Source organism: Balaenoptera ricei, chromosome 17 (genome assembly GCF_028023285.1).
Source record: "Balaenoptera ricei isolate mBalRic1 chromosome 17, mBalRic1.hap2, whole genome shotgun sequence".
In the NCBI taxonomy this organism is placed as follows: domain Eukaryota; kingdom Metazoa; phylum Chordata; class Mammalia; order Artiodactyla; family Balaenopteridae; genus Balaenoptera; species Balaenoptera ricei.
This window is the reverse complement of record NC_082655.1, coordinates 39,838,277-39,863,072: the sequence shown is the minus strand read 5'-3', so window position 1 is coordinate 39,863,072 and position 24,796 is coordinate 39,838,277. Positions and strand designations below refer to the sequence as shown.

The window sequence follows — 24,796 nt, the reverse complement described above, 5'->3', positions numbered from 1 at the left end:
AACTGCAGACACTAAGAGGTTAATAAGGGACTACATATTGCAAGCAATTTTACATACATAAATTTGACAGTGTAGATGAAACAGACCACTTCCTTGTAAAACACAAACTACCACAATTTACTCAATATGAAACAAATAATTTGAATAGCCTTATAACTATAAAGGAAATTGAATTGATAATTTAGAAACTCCCAAGAAAGAAATCTCTAGCCCCAGATGGTTTCACTGTAGAGAATTCTACCAAATGTTTAAAGAACGATTCACATCAGTCCCCAAAATAGAAGGGAACATTTCCCAAATCATTTTATGAATCTAGTATTACTGTGATACCAAATGGCAAAAACAGTACAAAAAAGAGAACTACAGACCAATGTCCCTCATGAATATAGACACAAAATCCTTAACAAAATATTAGCAAATAGAATTTAGCAACACAGAAAAAAACACTGTACATCATGACCAAGGAAGGTTTATTCCAGGAATCAAGACTGGTTCAGTATTTGAAAATCAATCAGCATTGTGGTGGCTGGAACTATTAGGAATACAATTATAGAAGCATCCAATTTACAGTACATACAAACTGAAGTGTGAGTGAGTGTTTGTGTGTATGTTTGTGAAAAGCATGTGCAAGTATGTCTTAGGGAGTGGACATAATTCTTCTTTTTCAATATTTCTAATGTTCCATTGTAAATTGTAAGAGCTCTACAGTAGTGTAAAGTGACATTTGTAATCCTATTCGGCTCTTAACTTGCCAAGAAGAATATCCTCTCTCAGGATATGTAGCTTCACTACATTACTAACCATCGTATTGTCAAATCCGTGCGAATTATGCAAAACAAAAGAAAAACAAATGGCCTAGCTAAGGTTTGGCAGCTGCAACAAGGAACCTATCAATTTGAGGTTTATTGTAATGGATTACATTTAAAAGAATTCTTCCAAGTAATTCTAGAGCTTGAAATGAATGAAGAATCTACAACTCATTTCCAAAAATAAGGGAAAAAAAAGAAAATAAAATTCTTGCCAACTTTTTCTTGATTAGTATTTATGGAGTATATGAAAGTTTAGCATTTTAGATTATTTCCTAATTATTAGTTAATTTTCTTGATCTAGTTAAAACAACTAAGTTTTAGCTAGAATGGTAATTCGCTACTCTGGTATTCAGGGATGTGGCAGAAAAATAGATTCTATCAGATCTTATGGTTTAGAGTACTTCTTACAGATTTAGGTGTAATAGATGAAGATTTTTGCTTTTATAGAACTAGATAATTGTTTTTCTATGCAGTATCCAATACCAGCTTACTACATAATAAAAATGAAACCATAAGAGTAAAAAGGAGGCAAAAATAAAGCTTTATGGACATCTGAAGCCATTTGTGAAAGCTGCTGTGTCACAGATCACAAAGCGGGTAGTTAACAAACTCCAGGTGCCTGGACAGGACTGCACCATTGTGCCACTCCTAGACCATGTGAATGATGTCCTCTGGGGTCATGTATTACACAGTCAGCTCAGTTCTGTGTAGCAGCCCTGGCACCTACCATGTGCCTGATACTGTTCTAGGTAGTGGGGATACAGCAGTGAATAAAACAGATGAAAATCCCTGCCCTCATAGAGTTTCCATTCTAGACTGGGAATATGGACTATAAGCTAAATGGGTAAGTTAATTTTATAGTATGTTGAGAAGTGGCATGTTCTATGCAGAAAATAAATTGAGGGAGGAGGAAAAGGACTGCTAAGAGCAAGGAGTCATGGGAATTTTGAATCTGGTGGTCAAGGAAAGATTCACTGAAAAGGGAATTTTGAGCACTGCCTTGAAGGTACTATGTTCCTTCTGGGTAAGAGTGTTCCAGACAGAGGGAACAGTTAGTACCGAGGTTCTGAGGTGGGTACCTTGTACTTTAGCAAGGAGGTCAGAGTGACTGGAGTAGAGGGAGGGAGTAGTAGAGAAGAGGTCTGAAAGTAGCAGGGGCCTTGTGGGCATCCTGAGGACTTTGCCTCTTAACTCTGAGCGAGATGGGGAGCAATTTGAGGGCTTTAAGCAGGGAAACATCCTGTTTGACAGCTAGCTTTGGTGTGAGTACCACATTGCCTTGCTAGTAAGGAAGCAGCTCAAATACCACAATGAAGCAACTTAGCAATAAAATGCTAAGTTAGGGCTGCCACTGGGGAAAAGGGTGGTTAGACTGAAAAAAAGAAAAAAAAAACCCAAAACCACACACACACAACACCTGATGAGACTTTTCTGTTACTTTTAAGGTAGTGGAGGTGGAAGAGTTGGAGATAGAGTCTTGTAATGAAAGCAGTCTTGTATCTAAAGTAATTGTTGGAGTAGAAACAATGAAACTGATCATAGGAGATCTATTTTAGTAGGTAAAGCAATAATATACCAACTATTACCATGGTATCTTAAAATTTTCAACATCGCAAAATACCCAAAATACCTGTTACAGCTTGGATTCCTCCAACTGGAAAAACCAGTTGGAAACAGAAGAGGTTCTGCAAGAGGAAGGAGTCTGAGAAGTAGAAGGGACTGAAATGCATGGATTTTCTGAACTTTCTGTTTTTTCCTTAATGGTGTTGTGTTTAAAACACTTTTGTGGATTTATGGAGATTGTTTAATCTCATTAAAGTCAGATCTACATGGCTGAATAGTACTGTTTTGTAGTCTCTAAGACTTAATGACCCAGGTAAACTTTTATATTACCCTGAATTAGTGGTACCAAGATTATAAGTTTCCTTAAGAAATGTTTGCAGAGACTTTAAAATGATGAAAAACGACCTGTCTTACTTGGCTAAGAATTATTGCATTAGATAACATTTCTCTAGATAAAGGTCTGTCAGCACATCCACGACAGGCACATATTTTCGGGTTGAAACTTGGCATAGCAGTTCTAAAGAAGAAAGAGATTCAAACAAAATGTGAACAAAATCTTTCTTTTCTTTTGTTTGAAGAAGGAGACATTCCCTTTGTACCCTGATACAGCTACATCCCACAAAAGTGGGAATCTTGATTTTTATTTTGTTTTTAGTAAAATAAGGAGTGCCCTTTGAAAAACAGTTTATCTTTGGATGTAAAGATAGAAAGACACCTTTTGATGTTTGGCAACAGATTTGCTTAAGAACAGAAATGGTTTAAGGGGCTTTTAAAAAAGAGCCAGTATCGTCTTTTTTTTTTTTTTTTTTTTATCCTGGAGATCATAATCACATTGAAAATTGAAACACTGATACCCTTAAACATGGAATTTATCTGGCCTGTCCCTGGAACAAAACAAGAATACCCACAAAGGTGACACCCTCTTTAGAAGAACAGACACTAAGTGCATATTTGTTGAGAATTTGAGAAGATACATGCCAGATAAAAGAAAGCATATAAAGAAGGCTTTAAATTTTTATAGTTTTTGAGGTAATATATGCAAGTGGAGCACCACTCAAAAAGGGTGTGTAGTGAAATGTCACTTTTCTTCTTCCTCCTGCTCTAAGCTGCTGGGTTACTCTCCAGAGAGGTGCCCCCCTGTTCTAAGAGGTACCCCTTGTTATCAGCGTCTTGTGTATCCTTCAGGAGACAGCATATTCTTTTTTTTTTTGGTAGTTAAATGGTAGCTTACTATACACTTTTTTTCTGTGCCTCTGTGTGTTCTGTGTGTTTTCTTTTTCTGACATTTCATCTTGAGGCTGTTCAATATTTGTTCAGAGAGAGCATTTCGTCCTTTTTAATAGCTTCATGTTTTACCTTACAATGTACCCTAATTTACTTAGTCTACTATACATAGGCATATAGGCTTTTCCAAAAACTTTTGCTATTATAAATTATATAAAAATGAATATCCTTGTGTATAGATCATTTTGTTTGAGTATATCTATAGGATAATTTCTAGAAGAGGAATTCTTGTGTTAAAAAGTGCATGCTCTCTATAGAAATTGTACCCTCCCAGCAGCAATATGTAACTGTGCCTATTTCCCTATTCCCTTGTCACCACCATGTGTACCAAAACTTATGATGTTTAGCAATCTGATGGAGGGAAATTGTATACTGTTTTGGTTTTTATCTCATCGTGAATGATGTTGAGCATCTTTTCCTAAATTTAAGAGCCATTTGTATTTTCTGTGAACTGTCCATATCTTTTGTCTTTTTTTTTTTTTTTTTAAGAAGGCAAGGTAAACAAATAGCTTAAGTATTTTATTTGTTTGCAACTAAGCTTGTTAACACTATATAATGAAAATGTACAAAGAATAATGTTGCAGTTTTTGGTTAGATTTAAGTCAAAGACATTCATTAATAAGGAATCTTCGAATGTGAATATTCCAGAAACTTCTCTAAGCCATCTGATAAGGACAACTGTCTCTGAATATTACCTTACTTTGGAAGGTACTGGCATACATTTGAATTAAACTGTTTTTTTCAAAATAAGCCTTAATTAAAAAAAATATTCTATATTCAAACTAAAACAATTTTAATAGAACTTTCCTTTCCAGAAATAATAATAAAGGAAACAAGGCATTTTGTAAAACGTGGTCCTGAACAAGTCACAGTAAAAAATAAATGTATACTTAACTTCCACCTCCTCAAAACAGAGGCTACTTTCTGTTCCTCAGCCTTGGAAATAAGGTGAAGAAGAGTCTGTAAGCAACTTCAGGCAGGGGGTTGCCAAAACAAAGCTCAAGCAATTGAACATGGACATCTCTTAAAAGAATTTGGGGGAACCTGACCAAAGGATCCAAATTCTATTTTAATAACTGATACAAAGGTGAAGTGGCGCCTCCCAAGTAGCAGTGCCTCCGGGGCATGGCCCAGCCCCATGCTCACCTGTGTCAAGCTCCCAAGCAAACCCTGCTGCTCCTGCTCCAGAGGAGACTCCTTTCCTTCTTAGAGGTTCAGTGTCCAGGGAAATCCTTGTGTGAATGAGGTGAGCACAGACTCCACGTGGGTATTTTAAGGCTTGGAGTCAAAGTAATGTTCTAACACAGCTAGGCAGAGTCATGTGTCAAATGGCCTGTCTCGGGTTTGTTCTAATTCCTCACCACGCATTTGTAGACCTAGGACCACAGACCTTCGCCATGTCGTCATAATCACATCTAATGTCCATCCTAACTTATGATTCATATTCTGTGCCTGGAAACAGTCCCTGTATTTAACAGTAACACCTACACAGAAAACAATCCACTGTTACAACTTATATGGTCACAAAACATTAATGATCTTCTGTAGACCAAGGAAATGTTTTTAACCATGATTGTTGTGCATCAAATTCACAGCCAGAATCCCCAAGATCAAAAAAATTTGCACAATACAAATAATAAAATACATACACACACATACACACACTCTCACACACACTTCTTACAGAACTGTGCTTGGGGAAACTCCATTTGTTGAGTGCCACTGAGGGCATATTTTGCTAAACTGCTGCTCCAGGTATTTTTGTTTGGAAAATCTATCACAGTAGGGCACAGCTGTTTATTGGATGAGCAGAAACGAAAGATATGCCTGTGGCAACCGGAAAGTTTTAAGGTCTTTCAAGTTGTATAAAATGGACCTGCAGAAACATTTAAGTGTTCTCAGGATGCAAAGTTGGAGCTGAAATGTGATATCAAACCAGTCGCAAAAAGTGTACAGCAGCCATCTCTTGAGGTCAAACCTGGTACCCAGATATGCAAGAAAGCTTCAGGACACGTAGCTTGTTGGCCTTGTCCCATATCGTCGCATAATCTGATCATGTGTGAATTTCACAAAAGATTCATATTGTTCTGCTAGTTTGGTATTGAGGATTTGCTCATATTCCTCCCGAATTTTATCTTCATAGTCTTTTAAGAGACACTCACATATTATTCCAACTTGTCGGAGGGTAAAGGTGGGCTGGTCCTTCTTCATCCAGGAGGAACCTGGCGAACTAGGTGCTGTGAGTGCTGAGGAGTGAGGCTGACTTTCCGAAGTACAAGCTTCACTCTGATTAAGAACAACTTCTAAATGTCTCCACCTCTGATAACGACTATATTTTTGTTTTATGTTCTGAAAAATTTGCTCCGGGGTTGGAAGGCGCCGCTCGCTGCCGGGCGGGGCGGGCTGCTGCAGAGTCGGCGGTGGGGTCTGCGTCTGAAGCAGTGGCGGCGGCTCGGCGTCCGGGGGCCTGAGGCCCGGAGTGGGGCCGGGCAGAGGGGCACAGCGCCGCCGCTTCGGGGAGCCGGGGCTCAGCAGCGCCGCCTCGAACTCCATGGGCCGCTTCAACGTCGCCCCGCACGCCATGCTGCTGAAGGGCCAGGGACCAGGAGCCGACGCGACTTTAACTGCGGCCCAACCTCCTGCTCCGCAGCGGAGCCCTCAAGCCAAGCCGGCTCCAATGGCGGCTCCAGCACCGGCAAAGGCGCTGGCCCCGCCTCCTGTCTCTTTTGTCTCTTTTTAAAAGCATTATCATAAACAAAATGAAAAGACAACCCACAGAATGGGAGAAAATATTTGCAAAGGATGCAACCGACAAGGGATTAATCTCCAAAATATACAAACAGCTCATGCAGCTCAATGTCAAAAAACAAACAACTCAATCAAAAAATGGACAGAAGATCTAAATAGACATTTCTCCAAAGAAGACATACAGATGGCCAAAAAGCACATAAAAATATGCTCAACATTGCTAAGTATTAGAGAAATGCAAATCAAAACTACCATAAGGTATCACCTCACACCGGTCAGAACGGCCATCACCAAAAAGTCTGCAAACAATAAATGCTGGAGAGGGTGTGGAGAAAAGGGAACCCTCCCACACTATTGGTGGGAATGTAAATTGGTGCAGCCATTATGGAGAACAGTATGGAGGTTCCTTAAAAAACTAAAAATCGAACTACCGTATGGTCCAGCAATCCTACTCCTGGGCATATATACTGAGAAAATCATGATCTGAAAGGATACATGCACTCCAATGTCCATTGCAGCACTATTTACGATAGCCAAGACATGGAAGCAACCTAAATGTCCATTGACAGAGGAATGGATAAAGATGTGGTACATCTGTACAGTGGAATATTCCTTAGCCATAAATAAGAATGAAATAATGCCATTTGCAGCAACATGGATGGACCTAGAGATTATCATACTAAGTGAAGTAAGTCAGATAGAGAAAGACAAATAGCATATGATATCACTCATATGTGGAATCTAATTAAAAAAAAAGGTAGAAATGAACTTATTTACGAAACAGAAACAGACCTACCGATATCAAAAACAAACTTATGGTTACCAAAGGGGAAAGGTGAGGGGGGAGGGATAAATCAGGACCTTGGGATGAACACACACATACTACTATATATAAGATAGATAACCAACAAGGACCTACTATATACTCAGTATTCTGTGATAACCTATATGAGAAGAGAATCTAAAAAAGAATGAATATATGTATATGTATAACTGAATCACTTTGCTGTACACCTGAAACTAGCTATTTTAACTTTTGGTTGCAATGTACTCTTCTTTTAAAACTCCTATCAGTCTTTTCTGTGTATATGAAGAGTAGTTATGTCACTATATTATGTTTATATTTATCTACTTTAGTGATTTCTCTTATTGATTATATAGTTTTTCAGTTGGTTCTCCAGTGTTGTCCCGGTAACTAATCATATTATCCGAAAATAATGATAATTTCACCTTATCCTTTAAAATTTTATACCTAATTATTTTTTATTGTCTAAAAATATTGGATAATATATTTTTATATTTTATTATCCAAGACCCTCAAAAAATTAATAGTGGTCATAGTAGACATCCTTGTCTTCAACTTGACTTTAATAAGAATACTAATACTTTTTTCATTAAGCATGATATGCTGGCTTTTGAGATGCAATAGGGATGTTTTATCATGTTAAGTGAGAATTCATCTATTCTTAGTATAGTATACAGTAAGAATTTTTGTCAAAAAGGATGTTGAATTTTAGCAAAAACTTTTCTTTCTCCTCCATCCCTCCCTCCATCCCTTCCTTTTCTTCCTTTCTTTTTTTTTTTTGAAGATCTAATTGTCTTTATTCAACAATTCATGAATCTGATGGCATCCCATCTAGCAAACTAGAAGAGCGCTCCCAGGAAAGGTGGGTCACGGGGAGCTATTAGTAAAAGAAAAGAAAGGATTATTTTTAGGTGAGGATACCTTCTTTTGTGGGGCAAGGGATTGGCAAGGGTTTTGTCATGCAGATTGACTCTTCTTCCTGTGGTGGTGGTGAGAGGTGGATGGGGAAGGGCCCACGTGTGACAGATTACCTCCTTGGTTCTCACAGGAAAATTTCAGACTGGTTGATTAAGATTACATTCCTGGGGAAGGTTGAAACTGCAGTTAAATCAGGTATTAAGTCTTGGTTTGCTGACGTGGGCTTTGGCACAAGTAACACCATTTTGGGCCTATGGTTTTCTCTTTAATAATTCCTCCCTTTTGGTCAAACTCTCAGCTTGATTGAGAGATGTGATAAAAAATTAAGGTATTAGCATCACTCTCAGCTACCACTCTGAAGCTTTGTTGATCCTTGGTGTGGCATGGTATTTTTGCTTAATTCCCATGACATCCATAGATCACAGTTCCAGGTTCACATGTCTTAAGTTGGTCATTCTCTTCATTCCTTTTCCAGTGTTCCAGTCTTAGGGAGATCATTGCCTGGTGGTTAGCGGCCGTGAACCTAGATTTAAAGTTTTTGAGAGAATACAGTGCTCCAGGGAGATTATCATGATTATAATAAGAAGGATAATTCCCTATGTTTCTCGTGCACTTTGGAGCCATGGTCCCTAAGACTCAAACCAATCAAAGGAAGACCCTCCTGAAGAAGTCACTCTTTTAAGCCAAGTGGGTTGTTTCATGATCTTATGTAACTGAGTTTCAACTTCTCAGAAGTGTCAATCCAGGTACGGCAGGTAGTGTTGGCCACAGTGTAGACACCTCTTTGCTCAGCTAAAAGAGAGGAACAGGGGCTATCTTATTATCAAGAACACCCTTAGCCAGAGTATCTTAAAGATTTTTGTTGGGCAGCTAGTGTCTAGCAACAGAATCTACAATGTCTCTAAGAGTTAAGGAAGGGTTCCTGATCATATTGTCATTTGTATTAACTCCTAACCAGGGAAGTAGGGCTCTACCAAGGTTAGTGAACCTTGAATCATGGAAAGCATCCCAATAGGTCCGTTCTAGAACAGTTAGGGGCACAGCTAGATAACCTAAAAGGCATTGCCCAGCTGTGCACTAACCATCTAGGTTCAAGGAGAATGATAACCACCCCAGACAAAGATAAATCCTGTCAGGGCATAATTGCCCCTTCAAGTCTGGGGTCAGTTAGATTTTCCCTAGCCTGAAATAAAGCATTATCCTAAATTCCAGAGGTTACCCCTCCCCCATCCCCCAGCAATGCCCTGGGAGATACAGATGATGGCATTATTTTTCCAGGTCAGTGCCAGAGTAAAGGAATGAAAAAGAAGAAAGGGTTTCGTGTTTAGTTAAAGTATGAAAATTTGGCCCAGCATCTTGGGTAGAATCAATGTACCTTGATGTCAGCTACTTCTCTTCTTTGTCAGTTTGATTTGGAGGTCTCCAGAGTTTGTACAGGTGTCAGGTGAAGCCTTCTTTAGCTGTGAGATGTGTACCCAAAGATTCTAGTTTCACAGCAGTGTCAGTGGTCATGACCACTAGTTTCACAGCAGTGTCAGTGGTCATGACCACTTGGTAAGGTCCCTTCCAAGGGGGCTCTAGGGCTGCCTTGGTTCAATGGCCCTCCAAACTGGTGAGAAAACAGTGAACTCCAAAGGGTTCTCAGGGCACCATTCCTGTGTTTCTCATTGTCCCGAATGCTGTTAGAAGTTCACTTTGGGTCCTGTTGCTGCTACCAATTCTGCTTGACTACACTGAGCTTTCTTGTTTGGAGCTCCTTTTCCAAGGATTTCCTTTGCACCGCCATTTGAATGAACACTGGCCCCTCAGTAAAAGCTTTTTCATAGTCTATGGAGATGGTCATTACATTTTCTTTTTTACTATTAAAATGGAAAATTATTTAATCAATTTTTAATTTTTGAATTATTCTTTTACTTTGGGAATAAACGCCACTTGGTAATGGTATTAATATACTTTAATGTGATCCTGGATTCTGTTTGCAAATATTCATCTAGAAGTTTTCATCAGAATTCATAAATGAGTTTGGGCTGTAGTTTTCTTTTTTCTACACTACCTTTATTGGAGTTTTATATCTTCATAAATATAATTTTGAGGCTTTTCTTCTTTGTCTATGCTCTGAAACACTTTAAATGGCATTGAGGTTATCTGTTTCTTAAGGATTTGGCAGGATTCCCCTTGTGAAACCAGCTGTGTGTTGAACTATCTTGGTAGGAGTAAATGTTTGAACAACTTGTCCTACTTTTTCTATGGACATTAGTCTGTTAAATTTTCATTCCCATCTGGGGTGAGATTTCTTAGAAAATAATCTATTTCATCTTAGTTCTCAAATTTACTCACATGGAATTAGCAAAATGGTGTTTTAGGATTCTTTTAATTTCTTATGTTTTGTGATTTTTCTCATCATTGTTTCTTTCCTCCTAACTAAAAAAATTAGGCAAGTTAAAGGTTTTCTTTTGTATTCCCCCCTTCCCCTTCACCCAAGAAACAGTTCTTTGGTTTACTTGTTAATTCTACCATGTTCTGTTTTTCTAATTCATTAATTTCAATATTTATTTTTATTAATTTCTTCCTACTGTCTTCTCTTTTTTTCCTTTTATTTTACCTTCTTGAGTTGAGTGCATAAATCATCTCTTTCATTCTTCCTTGTTTCTTAATATTTTTAGCTATATCCTCTAAATAATATAGTTATCCTGTTCTCCTATATAGTGTTTTAAATCTATATAGTTCTTTTTCTGTCATTATCTTCTAGATGTTCTACATCTTCAGTTTTGATTTCATCTTTGATGCAAAAATTAACAGAATTTTATTTATTTATTTATTTATTTATTTATTTATTTATATTGAAGTATAGTTGATTTACAGTGTTGTACCAATCTCTGCTGTACAGCAAAGTGACTCAGTTTTATACATATATACATTCTTTTTTAATATTCTCTCCTATTATGGTTTATCACAGGATACTGAATATAGTTCCCTGTGCTATACATTAGGACCTTGTTGTTTATTCATTCTAAGTGTAATAGTTTGCATCTACCAACTCCAAACTCCCAGTCCATCCCTCTAGCTCTCCCCCTTCCCCTTGGCAACCACAAGTCTGTTCTCTATGTCTGAGTCTGTTTCTGTTTTGTAGATAGGTTCTTTTGTGCCATATTTTAGATTCCAAATGTAAGTGATACCATATGGTATTTGTCTTTCTCTTTCTGACTTACTTCACTTAGTATGATAATCTCTAGTTTCATTCATATTGCTGCAAATGGTATTATTTCATTCTTTTTTATGGTTGAGTAGTATTCCATTGTATATATGTACCACATCTTCTTTATCCATTCATCTGTCGATGGACATTTAGGTTGTTTCCATGTTTTGGCTACTGTGAACAGTGCTGCTATGAACATAGGGGTGCATGTATCTTTTTGAATTATAGTTTTGTCTGAGTATATTCCCAGTAGTGTGATTGCTGGATCATATGGTAATACTATTTTTAGTTTTCTGAGGAGCCTCCATACTGTTTTCCGTACTGGCTGTACCAACTTACATTCCCACCTACAGTGTAGGAAGGTTCCAAAAGTTAACAGAATTTTAAAATATGGTAGAGTATTTTTTATGTTCTAGTTTTGTTATTTTAAAGTTTTACTGCATTGGGATCACAGATGTCTATATTGCTTCTCCTTTTTTGGAACTTGCTAAAGTTTTCTTTGTTTCCAGATAGTCAGTCAGTTTTGTAAATGTATCATGGGAACTTGGAAAGAAGGTGTATTCTCTATTTTCAGAGTATATCACTTAGGAATACATTATCTTATTTATGTTTTCTTTATTCTGAGATATATTTTGTCTGCTTGTTCTGTGATGTACTGAAAGAAAAGAATTTAAGTTTCCTATTGCTGAGATTATATTTTCTAGTTTAAAACTTGAATTTTTTGTATGTTTTTCTTTATAGCAATGCTATGTTGCTGGGTACGTAGATATTTGTAACAATTAATCTTCATTTTGGATTGTACTGTTTAACATTATAAAGTTTCTTTTTTTCATTTAATGCATTTTATTCCACATTCAAACTCATCTGATATTAATATCATGAACCTTGTTTTCTTTTATTTGCTATGGCCTGTTAGAGCCTTTGCCCTTCCTTTTATTTTCAGCCTCCTCTTATATGCTGCAGACAGTTGGATTTTGCTTTGAGATTCAGTCTGAGTCCTTTTTTTCTTTAAGTAGTTATGTTTGGGCCATGTGTATTTTTGGAAATAAATGTTTGCTTTCAGTTCTGTCATTTTTTCTTTGTTTTTAAATTTACAATATGAACTGTATTTCTGCTTTTATGGGTATTGTGTATTTTATGATAATTTGGAAGATTTGTATTTTTGTTCTAACAGTTACCCTTATGACCATATCTTTACATAGTTCTCTCTCTTCTCACTATGAACATTGATGAACTTGGCAATTTCCACTTCTTTCCACTACCTCTACCCCCAAATTGATGGTATTATATTTCTTTGTGTCTATTTCTTTACATTTAATATAATTCTACATTTAAATACATTTCATACATTTAAAACGTATAATTCTAATGCTTGATTTATCAGTTTTAAATGATATCTTTTGACTGCTAGTATATCAGAATGTTTTCATCAGTGAGTAACTGAAAATTCATCTAATGATTGCTTAATCAATAAAGACATTTGTTATCTCAATAATAAATGTCCAGAGGTAGGATAGTTCTAGTATCTCAACAGTGTCTTCAGGACCTAGGTTTTTCCATCTTTCCACTTTGCAGTTCTCAGCATGTAGGCTTTATCTTCATGGTTATCTCTTTTTGGTTCGATTATAGGCATGGGGTAGCTATGAAGCTATGGCAAGATACAGAAGAATGTGCTGTTTCGGCTTCTCACATTTATTCATAAGAGCAAAGAAACAAATGTCTCCTCATGCCTCATTGGCTAGAATTGAATCACATGTTCATGCTAAAGTGTTATTGTTAAGGCAAATAGACTTACAAAGCCTGGCTTAGATCTGTTCCCTGGATCAGGGGAGAGCCCCTCCTAGCTCTACCAACAAAGAAGCAGGGGAGGATAGATTTGTGTAGGTGGGACCTACATATTGGTGTCTCCTATCCCTGCCTCTTTAAGATGAGGAAACCAGCAGAAGGATATTACCACTTTCTTGCCCCCTTGTTCTCTTAACTTGTTGATTACAAATTGCTACATATTAGGGCTTATAACTTATTCATTCTATCCTATAACCATAATCTGTATATATTTTTTTGGTCTTAGTTGTTGTGACTTCAGTACTACTATTAGTCAATTTTGCCAGAGTTTTTTCATTTATTTCTTGATTGGCTGAAGTTAATGTACTAGCATTTCTTCTAGGGATGGTGAAGAGGAGGGAGGGAATCAATTATTTGGGTCCTTGCACGCTCAAAAAATGTTTGTCAGCTGTCATTATACTTCAGCAACAGTTTTGTTGGATACAAAATACTTGGTCTTAATGTCTTTCTTTGAGGATTTTTCTCTAGACAGGGAAATAAATATGGATTGACTCCTGTTCCATTGTTTTGGTTATGCTCTTTGGGGACACTAGCTATGCATATGTTTGATTCCATTCTTTGAATTCCATATATTTCATTTTAGCTGTAACCATTTATTTTTATTTTTGATGTAATTATTTTTAACTTGCATTTACATTTCATTCTGATCACTTTTCTCATTTGTGTCCTTCATGATCCTTACTTTGTTTTCAGCAGTCTCTTTGGGCTGTCTCGAATATGATTTTCATTTCTCTGATGGTTTGATTTTTCTCTTCTATTTATGAATTTATCAATATGTAATTCATCTCTTTCTATTTCCTTTATTTAACTTGAGCTCTTGTGTATTTACATTGAGTTTTTGTTTCATAGAGGCGTTTGCTTAGTTCTGGTTTTGTGACATTATATTTGGCCACAGTTTTTATCTGTTCTGTGGCAATATTTTTTTTATGTCACTTTTTTTTTTCCTCCTTTGTGGCTTTTATGTAATTTTTTTTTTTTTTTTTTGGCTGTGCTGTGTGGCTTGCAGGATCTTAGTTCCCTGACCAGGGATCGAACCCAGGCCCTGGCAGTGAAAGTGCTGAGTCCTAACCATTGGAATGCCAGTGAATTCCCTTCCCTTCCTTTTTATAGTCATCTTTAAATGAGGCATGTACTTTCTGGATCAGTTATTTGTATAAGGTTTGTAAGGGAGAGGGACTAATGCCATGTTCCAGGCTAACAACTATTGTCCTTTGTGACATGGGATTTTATGGGTGAGTATGGTTTTTTAGCTTTTACTTTCTTCCCCAGTCCTTCATCTTTAGCTTTCTGAAAATATGGCTTGTATATTTAATTTGTTATTTATTCCCAGCCACCTTCTTTCTTTTGTGCTAAGTTTGGTCCAGGAAATCTGCTGCCACTTAATGCTCCTACTATTCATTCCAAGCAAGAGGTTGTTAGTTTTTTCTATCAGGGTGTGGCACTTTGGAAAGCTGTCCTCTGCTGGTTTTGTCTCAGATTTGTAGCCACAAGTGCTCTCTTTGACATCTTTCTGTACCCCTGTTAGAGCTGTGACACAGGGTTACATATCTAATGCAAGGGGAATGATGTGTGCCCTGCTTTTTTAGACGCTGTAGTTGTTGACTTGTTCAGACTCTCACGGTCTCTCCTGATAATGGCAGGAATTAGGAAAAGCTGGCTTAGAGTACTCTTCCCACATATCTTTTAAGAGCCACATTATGACTTCCTGTTCTCATGACATAAATATATGACTATATCTGTGGCCTTTTATGAAACACAAAATAAAATGTCCTGCTAGCAACTGACACCCCAAATCCAGGAGGTAACCGTAATTGCTTTAGGAATATAAACTTTCCCAAGGCAAGATCCATGTGTAAGACATCTTTATGTATCTAAAATGCTAGCGCAGTGTCTATTTTGTATATAACAACCTCTTGAGGAATATTTTTCTAGTGGAAGAATAAATCTGTAGAAGCTGGTTGTATTTGTTTCCTAGAGCTGCTAAATTACCACGAAGTTGGTGACTCAAAAGAACAGAAACTTATTCCTTCATAGTTCTGGAGGGCAGAAGTCTCAAATCAAGGTGTTGGCAGGGCTGTGCTCCCTCTCGAGACTCTAGAGGAGAATCCTCCTGCATGTACCAGCTTTTGGTGGCTCCAGGTATTCCTTAGCTTGTGGCTACATAATTCCCCATCTCTACATCCATCTTCACGTGGCCTTATCCTTTGTGTTCTGCATCTCTTATTCTGTATCTTATGAGGACACTTGTCATTAAATCTAAGACCCCCCCCAAGTAATTCAGGCTGCTTTCGGATCATTAACTTTATATCCACAAAGGTCCTTTTTGCAAGTAAGGTCTCAGTTAGGTTCTGGGTGTTAAGATATGTACAAAACTTTTTGGGGTTTAATCCACTACACTGGTGTTTCTGTTTGCATCACCTCCCTTTGTACGTTCAGACCTTTACAGAATACTACCTTTGTGGATAACACTGTTCTAGAGGTTTCAGAGTGTTTACTATCACTATTAGTATCATTAGTACTACTACTACTACTACTAATTACCAGTATTCCTCAAGATGTTTATAATTTAATTGAGGACTTAAGAACTACATTTGAACAATGATACAAGTTAAAAAAAATAAGTTAAAAAAGTGGAGCATCTTGGTAACAGGTGTAAGAATTACTGTGCTAGGAGAAATGAGGGAACAGGCAAAGGAGAAGTGCCATGATCTACAGACAAACATCTCTGGGGGCCAGGATAGCACCAATGACTGAAGAGGGCTGGTCATGAACTGGAGAGCTCCTGCCCAGGCTAAAGGGGAAAGCCACTGCTCGGCTTCTGCAGCTGTCACTGTGTGGGGATGCATGACCAGTATTGCCCATCCTGGGAGATTTGGAGTTTACATGAAACCTCCTGATGAATTGGCACTTGTTTCCAATTTTTGAAAATGCTGTGTGACTCAAACAAAAATGCCTGTTGGCAGTTTTTGGCCCTTGGCCACCAGTCTGCCAGCCCTGTTAAATGAGGGCTGAGGACGCCTTTTGTGTGGCCATTTTGGCTTTTTGATGGCTGGCTTTATTTGGGACTACCACTTACGATGGAGATTTGTCTTCATCAGTTTCAATTTGAGTGATATTCTTCTGACTCCGCTGACAAATAGACAACATTAAAATACAGTTTTCACTGAGGTACTAGACTTTCAACATCTTTTGAAATAATCTATAACCACAGCTTCATATTTGTACTCCACTAAATTCAACCAAAATTTGAAAGGCATGGGGCAATTGGTCAGAATTTATGTTGCAATGTATTGAGTGGAACTTTTCCTATTACCTTGGAATCGGTAACTAGGACCCACGTATCAAACACCTCTTATTTTAAAGTGAGACGCAAATAAGTGGAGTCAGACACTTCCCCAGAGCTCAGTAAGAGGTGGCCAAACTGTTCCCATTCTAAACTATCACCTCATACCTCCCCCATCCCTTCCCAAATGATAAAAGAAGATATGGGGTAGAGAGGAGAAAGTTACAGTTGTGAGTTGCTGACCGAATATCCAAATGTTATGGTGTTTCCCTCCCTTCCCCATGGTGGCTTCCTGCTGACCTCAAAGCCCTGTGAAATGTGGACTACTTCATGAGAGCCTGGGGGTGTCCCAGGAGACTGGCTTCTCACCCTGGCTAGATGGTGCATGAGATGGGGCAGCAGGGGCCCTCCTTGGTGCTGTCATTAGCATGGAGTGGAGCTAAGTGTGGGGAAGGAAGGAGAGAGGCTGGCATGGCCCCCTGAAGCGTAGGGGCATATGTGAACTTGGAGATTGATGGCTGCTTCTTGCCTGGCTCTGGTAGTCTGCCAAAGCTGATGGAGACACCGCAGGGTAAGGTGTCTAAGAAGGCAGAGGAACTCCCCCACCCTACCTGGAAGGCCCGGAAGAGGATTTTCATGGTTCCTGTGGCTTCACAGAAGAAGCATAGAATGCAGAATGGGAGGCATGAGTTTTGGGATGATCAGGTGACATCTAGTTAGGGGATGGGGCAGATGCTTGGGGGCATGGACCTCTGGCAAAGACAACATGGAAACACAGTTGCCCCACTCTCTGAGAGCATTCTCAGTCACGGACGGAGATGAAGTGAAGCAAGGCATCTCTGCAAGTAAACCACATGCACCTTCTTGGTGGAAACTGCCAAATTAGCAAAGACCACCAGCAGCAGAGAGAGCCAGACTCACTAGAGTGGACACTCGAATAGACTCCTGAAGCTGTCCGCCTCTCGCAGGCAGCCGGCCTGAGAGGTCAAGCTCTGCCACCTCACGGACCTCACTCTCTCTGCTCCGAAGCACTGGCCGACGGAAGCCTGGGAGGTGGGGAAGGGAGGAGGTACCCCGGGCGCTGAGCATGTCTCCTCTCTACCAGGAGGGCGGAGAGGGGGGAAGAGCAGACCAGACCCCTGCTCTCTCTAAGGCCTTACCTGCCCTGAAGCGGGGCTGGCCCCGGGGAGATGGAAGAGGGAGCGCTTGAAACTGGGTGAGAAGCAGGAATCTAAAAAACAAATAGGTCCGAATCTTAAAAACTGGGATGAGGCTCTTCTAATAACTGAAAATGATTGGAAAGTTGTGGAATCCACCCAGATGTTACTAAGGGACAGTAAGGCATGGTGCTTTGTAGCACAACTGGCAAGAGGGACTGGGGAAAATAAAACCATCTCAAGTCCGTGTTCCATTGAGTGCAGACCATACAATTACCTGGTTATATACAATATAATACAAAGGATATAGATATTAAAGTCAGGCTGACTTGGGTTTGGGACCTTGCTCAACCACTTACTTTCCACATGATTTTTGGCAAATTACTTTCCGCACAGTTTTCTTAACTGTGAAATGGAGATGGGTTGTAATATCAACCTCCCAGACATTTGGGGGAAGATTAAATGAAATAAGTTCTAGGAAGTGTCTAGCGTGATGGCCACAGCATAGATCCTTGAGAGGTGGTTATTACTATAACTCGAGACAGATGTGATAAGTCAAGAACTAATGGCCAATGTAGCTGTCAAATGTCGTTTGCAGTTAGTTAGACGTGTCGAATCTGCTAAGTGTTTGATGTTTTCTAAATCCCAAACTATCTTTTTCAATGAAGACAGTACAGTTTCAAAGCACTTTTCTGCTTAATTTGGAAGTTTAAACGTATCTAACTGGAATCTAATACTATGAAAACCGTGAAAAAGGGCCTCTTGTCCTGATCAGAAAGATGAGGAAGCTCCAAAGAGGAGATTTGAGGCGGGGCTTCTGCCAGCCTGCAAATGCGCCACACACGTTTCGCTGGGAAGACGCTCTGAATGACATGCTCTCAGCTTTGCAAGCGTGTTCCTTGGCAACCTTGGCAGGAGGGGGTTTTCATGTTGCCAGCTAAAGCCCTGCCACTTGGGGTGGGCTTGAGTGTCTTTGCTCCCGACCGCTTCCCTATCCCCAACCCAAGGAACTTTTGTTTGTGTGCTGGCCATTGTATCTGTTCCCTTCTACTCACTGGCCCTGGCCCAGTCTTCCTCTCCACATCCTCTGGCTCAGCCATGCACGTGGGAGGTTTGCTCTGAGAAGACCCCCGCTTTGGCATTGTCATTCTCACCTGGCTCCTTGTCTCTCTTTACTTTGTCTGGAGCCTGGATTCTTTGGTGACCCACTGAAAACTGAAGTGCTGGCAAGACGGCAATGCTCTAGTCCCTTGCTGGCATGGGAAGGGGCAGTTGCAGAGTTGCGGAGTTCACAAGAAGACTCCTTCTGCCTGTGGATGGTCAGTTCCTTCCCTTCCCCTTCCTTTCCTTCCCTTTCCTTCTCTCTTCACTCATACTGTAAACAAGTGTCTTTTGTGGTCTATTTCATGCCATATTTTTCACATTTTTGTGCTTTTTTGGGGGGTGATTACACTGTTTAAAATGGCCCTCAAGTGTAGTGCTGAAGTCCTGTCCAGTGTTCCTAAGTGCAAGGAGGCCTTATGTGGAAAGTACACGTGTTAGATAAGCTTTGTTCAGGCATGAGTTATAGTGCTATTGGCTGTTAAGTTCGATGTTAGTGAATCAATAGGTGTTATATGTGGTGTCTTTAAAAGAAACACACATAAAACAAAGTTGTATATGGATAAGTTGACAAAAACATTGTAACCAGAGGTTCACAGGAACCTAACCCTATATTTCCCTAGGAGCCATGATTCAGTGTGCTATGGTTCAGTGTTTGTGGCGACTTTATAGACCGCAACTACCATGAATAATGAGACTCGATTATATATCTCTTTCTGGCAAAGATGATAACAGATATCTCCTTGCCATCTAAGTTTGGCTAGACATACAGCCATCATTCTAAGCCATGTTGTCAATTTGCTAAACACTGCCACTATGCTATACAGGTTTTGTTTCCTCACTTCATAAAATCCCATACACAGTATCTTACATGGTCCCTAGCAAGTGGTTGGTGCTCAGTAAATGCTTATTGAATGAATGAGTGCATAAATGAGTAAGTGAATGCTTCATATCTACAAGATAACCTAGTCTAGTATTCGACATCTTGAGAAATACATGAATTGATCTGGGAATCAATATTTTCTTTCTTTTTAGGTAAGCCATAAAACCTTTAAGTTGCCTTCTAGTTGATTATATACTATTTGTATATAGTGTATAATCCAGTTTCCCAATCTGGCTCTTGGCACTCTCTGAATGGAATTTTATGGTTTGCTGTATAGATTGTTTATTTCCCTTAGTCCTGTCTGATAAGATTAAGGTCCATTTGGCTTGGATAAGAGTGCACTATTGACTTACCAAGAGCACTTTGATAAACAAAGAGGCTATCAGCTACTTGTGTGGATACCTTGTAGTCTCTTTGGCTGTTGTTGGGTTCAGAGGTCAAGAATCAGTGACTTGGACAGGTAGATTATGTAAGGGATTCTGGCCCATGAAGAACCTTATAAATGTCCAGGGACCTATGGAAGTGGATATTTTTGTTTCATTTATTCATCTATTCAACAAGTATTTTGAACAAGTATTTTGGTGATGTAATTTATAATATAAAAAATGTGACTTCCCTGAGATTGCAGCTGTTCTGTGGCATATTGGAAAATAGTCCTATGTAGAAAGTAATATATTTCATAATTTATTCCTTAAATATTCATTGAGTACCTGTTATGTCCAGGCACTTGGGATATAGCAACAGACAAAGCCTCTGCCCTTTGAAGTTTACATTCCTTCAGGAAAAGCAGACCCTGAACAATCCGATTAGAGATGTACTTTCTCCTTTGGCCTTGTTCCTAACCCAGCCAGTTTCTCTCACATCACCTGTTTTATTGTCCCCATATTATTACATAACATTATCTTGCTTTTTTGGGGGTCTATTTGCTTATTGTCTATCTCTCTTGTCATATAGATATGTAGCTCCAAGAGAGTGGAGACCTTGTTTTCCTGTTGCTGAATCTTCATCACCTAGAATAATGTTTGGTCTAATAGTGGGTGCTTAATAAATGTTTGTTCTTATTTAATTATAATTGTGGTAATGCTATGAAGTGTATTCCTAGAGTTTTTGACTTAGTGCAGGGAATCAGGAATGTGTCTTTAAGAAAATACTGATTGAACTGAACTCTGAAGGAGTAAGAATTGACTGAAGGCGGCAAGGAGGGTATATTCCAGGCAGAGGAATCAGGACAAAGCATGGCATGTTGGAGTGTGTGAGATAAAGTCAACATATCTGGAGTTCAAGAGTAGGAGAATACATGAGAAGAGCCTACAGAGGTAGGAGAGGGCAGGACATTGAGGGATTTCAGGCTGTGTGTAGGGATTTAAAGTTTTATCCTATGAGCAGTGGGAAGCAATTGAAGAACTGTAAACAGGAACTCAATCTTGTGGCTCTGTAGATTGGAGGGAGACAAATAAATGTGACCTTTTGTGGTTCTGAAGATCAGGCATTCAGTTTTGGAAATCTTGAAGTCGAAGAACCTATAAAACATCTCCAGTTGGAGATGTCAAATAGACAATTGTGTATACATATTATTGGGTTCAGAGAAGAGGTCTGAAGTGAATATACACATTTGAGTGACAGCACTGTAGATGGTATTTGAAGTCAAGGGTATTGATGAATTGGTTAGGGAGAGAGTATAGACTTAAAAATAGAGAGTCTCAGTCTTGGGGAACTTCAACTTTAAAGACTTGACAAAAAGGATGAACAGGGAAGAATCTTAAAAGCAGGGGGGGCTGAGTTATTTACACCAATTTCTATAGCCTCTCTAAACAGTTTTGTTGTCAGTTGCCCAAAGATAGTTGCATCTACCTTGGGCCTAATCTCTCTACGGAATTCAACTTAATTTACCATATTTTAATGATTCATTTTCTTGTCCATTCCTTCTATTGTCCTTGAGAGCCGGGACTTTGTCTTTTAAAACTAGATGCTTGAGACCCTAGCATCTAGCACACTGACAGCTTAGTAGCTAAGGAATATGTCTGTGTTTGAGTGGGAATAAAGATCCTCCTTAGGAAAGATGAGTAAGAACAGAAAGCAGAGTTTTTCTCACATAGCTTCTCTGTATGGCAACTGTGGACACTTAATTTTAAGAATTTTGGCTATAACTGAAACGGTGACTTTCAGGTATCAGCAAGCACATGGGAAACTTTCTGGGGGCAGAGGAATCCAAATTCTTCATCTATGGTGTCTTTGCATGGATTTGCTCCTACCCTAAGACCTATGGCTGCTAGAAGTTATTTGCAGAGGCTGCTGCATCGGAGTTTGGTATCCACCTCAGCAGCCTGGCCTGCTCAGGTCTACCAGTAGGCCTTTTCTCTCTTTTCCATCTCTCTATTTTCTTTGGCTGTGCTGCGTGGCTTGAGGGATCTTAGTTCCCCGGACCAGGGATCGAACCCATGCCCCCTGCAGTGAAAGCACAGGGTCCTAACCACTGGACTGCCAAGGGAAGTCCTCCATCCCCTTCTTGATTGTGTACTGCCACTTTCCCTAACTTTATATGGATCCTTCTTTTGCCTTTGCCCAAAGAATCCCAGGGGTATGTTTCACAATTATAGGCATTATTTTACTCAGGTTTTAATTATATTTTTGTATGGTTAGTGATGCTCTTCTCCGTGTTTCATTCTGAAATATATTACTTCATTTCATGCAATTTTTACCTTCGGTAATGAATGAGGTTTCTGTATTCTCTTTGATAATGGCTCTAATAATGCTAATATGATCGATGTGCGAAGGTCGGTGGGCCATGCTGCCCTCCCATCATTCCTCATTCCTACGCGGGTGTCTGTGCTAACATAGCCTGCCATGTCCGTGTTTGGAGACTGGCTCTTTTTCCTGGGCTGAAGCAACAGCTGTAATACTGAAACCTTGCTGTCAGCTAGTGATCCAGTCCTTGTTGCCTGGACTCTGCTTTAATTCATGATCTTTGCTGCCTGAATTTTCTTTTCTCGAGACTTACTGTTTTGTTCTTAACCTGTGGAATGTTATGCTTACTTGACCTATGGAATTTTTCTTAAGTCCCTGGTTTTGAACCAATGACTCTGTCCTTTTAAGCCAGCTATGTGGTTTTCAGCCTCTGCCTGCTATCTTTTGTGCTGCCTGTTATATTTCTCATCTCCAGAGTGACTTGGATGATTGGGCATTTTGTTAGCTTTGGGGAAAAGCATCAGCATGACCTGTGTGACTGGAGAAGAGTGGGGCTTAGCTTTTGAGGGTAGAGGGGGTGAGTGTGTGGAGGGTATTGGGATAGAGAGTCTTAGGGGCTACTTTGGAGGGGGACTTTCAACGAAATAAATTTCACTGATTTCAAATCAAGATGAACATGAAGTTCTGTCTACATGAGTGAAGACCAATTTTTAAAACATTTGAAGGCATACATTTAAGATGACAGCCTAATGTTAAAATGGGAAGTTATGATTCATAAGCAGTAGTGTAATTTTGAATAACGTGACCTTATTCATCGACACTAACTTGCTTTACATCTTCAGGTTTCATTATATTAGTACTGTGAATAAAACCCAGAAAAGTTATAGAGGAGGATGTGATTTTGATTTGTTTTTATTCAATAGTCATTACTTACATCCCTTTTACATTTTTGCAAATTTTAAATTGCAGTAGTGATCTTGCTACTCAATTTGCCTATTTCTTACAACTATAACCTTCTGGAATAGCCACAAATATAGGAGAAAACTGAAATAAAAACCTTTGAGCTCAATGAAAATATCTTCCACAAAGCCCATGGTTTGACTCAGTAAAACCAGAATGGCATTTCCTTTTTTGTAATAGGCCAAGAACTTATTTGATTTAGTTATATCTATGACATTTTATTTATTTTCTCCTGGAAACATATAGTTTTTACTTTTGACCTAGGAAAGAAAAGGAGGCTTATGGCTTTAAAAATAGCCCTGCACAAAGTTATAGGCCTGAAAGCATAATTGAAGAGAGTCACTGAGGAGATCAGTGCTGTTCAGTAGAACTTTCTGTGATAACAGAAGTGTTTGTCTGCACTGTCCAGTACAGTGGCCACTGGCCATGTGGCTGTTGTGACTGAGAAACTGAATTTTAATTTTTATTTCATTTTAATTAACTTAAGTAATCACATGTGCATAGTGGCTACTATCTGAGATGGCACAGTTCTAGATCATTGTATTAGTTTCCTATTGCTGCGTTTAAAAAATTATTATAAAATTAGTGGGTTGAACAATACGATTTTATTTTCTTACAGTTCTATAGGCTAGAAGTCTGGCATAGGTCTCACAGGGCTACAATCAAAGTGCTGGCAAGGCTGCTTTCTTTTCTGGAGGCTCTGGGGAGAATCCATTTCCTTGTTCTTTCAAGCTTTTAACAGCAGCCCACATTCCTTGGTTCATGGCTCCTCCCCTCCATTTTAATGCAACGTTACATCTCTCTGTCCCTTTCTTCCATAGTTCTGTCTCCCTCTGACTCTCTTCTTCTGTCTCTTTCTTCCTCTTTTAAGGACCCTTCTGATTACACTGGGTTCACCTGGATAATCCAGGATAATCTCCCTGTATAAAAGTCAGATGGTTAGCAACCCTAATTCCCCTTTTCTGTGTAACCTAACGTATTCATAGGTTTAGAGATTAAGAGTTGGACATCTTCAGGAGTGCTTTATTCTGCGTACCACAACGTCTTGTGAATATGGAGCCATCTAGTGAAAGGGCAGGCGAAGCCCTATACATCTTTTTCATATTATTTGTTGAGCCTATACCTGTTTTTCATTCACCACAGTACAGTTCTCGTAATGATTTGAGAACAATAGAAATTTAAGTTTAAAAGGGACCTTATATGATACCTAGCCCAATCTTCTATCCCATAAAGTATTATTCTATTCTATAGAATCTATAGTTCATTTAATGTCTGTCAATAGTTTCCTATGAAGGGTACTCCCTACTTAGCAACCAAATCAGTTGCACTGTTGTATAGCTTTAATTGTTTTGTCATCCCATCATCTGGTCCTTTATCATCTCTACACAGTAGCCCTCTGGTTCTGACTTTTGGAACAATGTAGACATACTTTTCCTATGGTGTTACTATCTCAAGAAATGGTGCTATCACCCACACAGTTGTCTGAGCAAAATTTTTCAGAGTCCTGTCTCTCTGTTCACCACTATTAGATATCCTAAAATATACAACTCCTAAAATAT

The 24,796-nt window shown here is 39.0% G+C and overlaps 2 protein-coding genes across 3 annotated transcripts in view; one reads left to right on the top strand and one right to left on the bottom strand.

Annotated features, from left to right (window-relative positions):
* CPQ (carboxypeptidase Q) overlaps positions 1-24,796 on the top strand; it is a 505,020-nt gene that overhangs the window by 32,153 nt on the left and 448,071 nt on the right. The gene's annotated exons all lie outside the window — the stretch shown is intronic.
* Positions 5,579-6,239, bottom strand: LOC132351675 (akirin-1-like). Its single transcript, XM_059901652.1, has one exon. It carries the CDS (start codon positions 6,237-6,239, stop codon positions 5,661-5,663), a length of 579 nt encoding a protein of 192 aa, XP_059757635.1. The 3' UTR covers positions 5,579-5,660.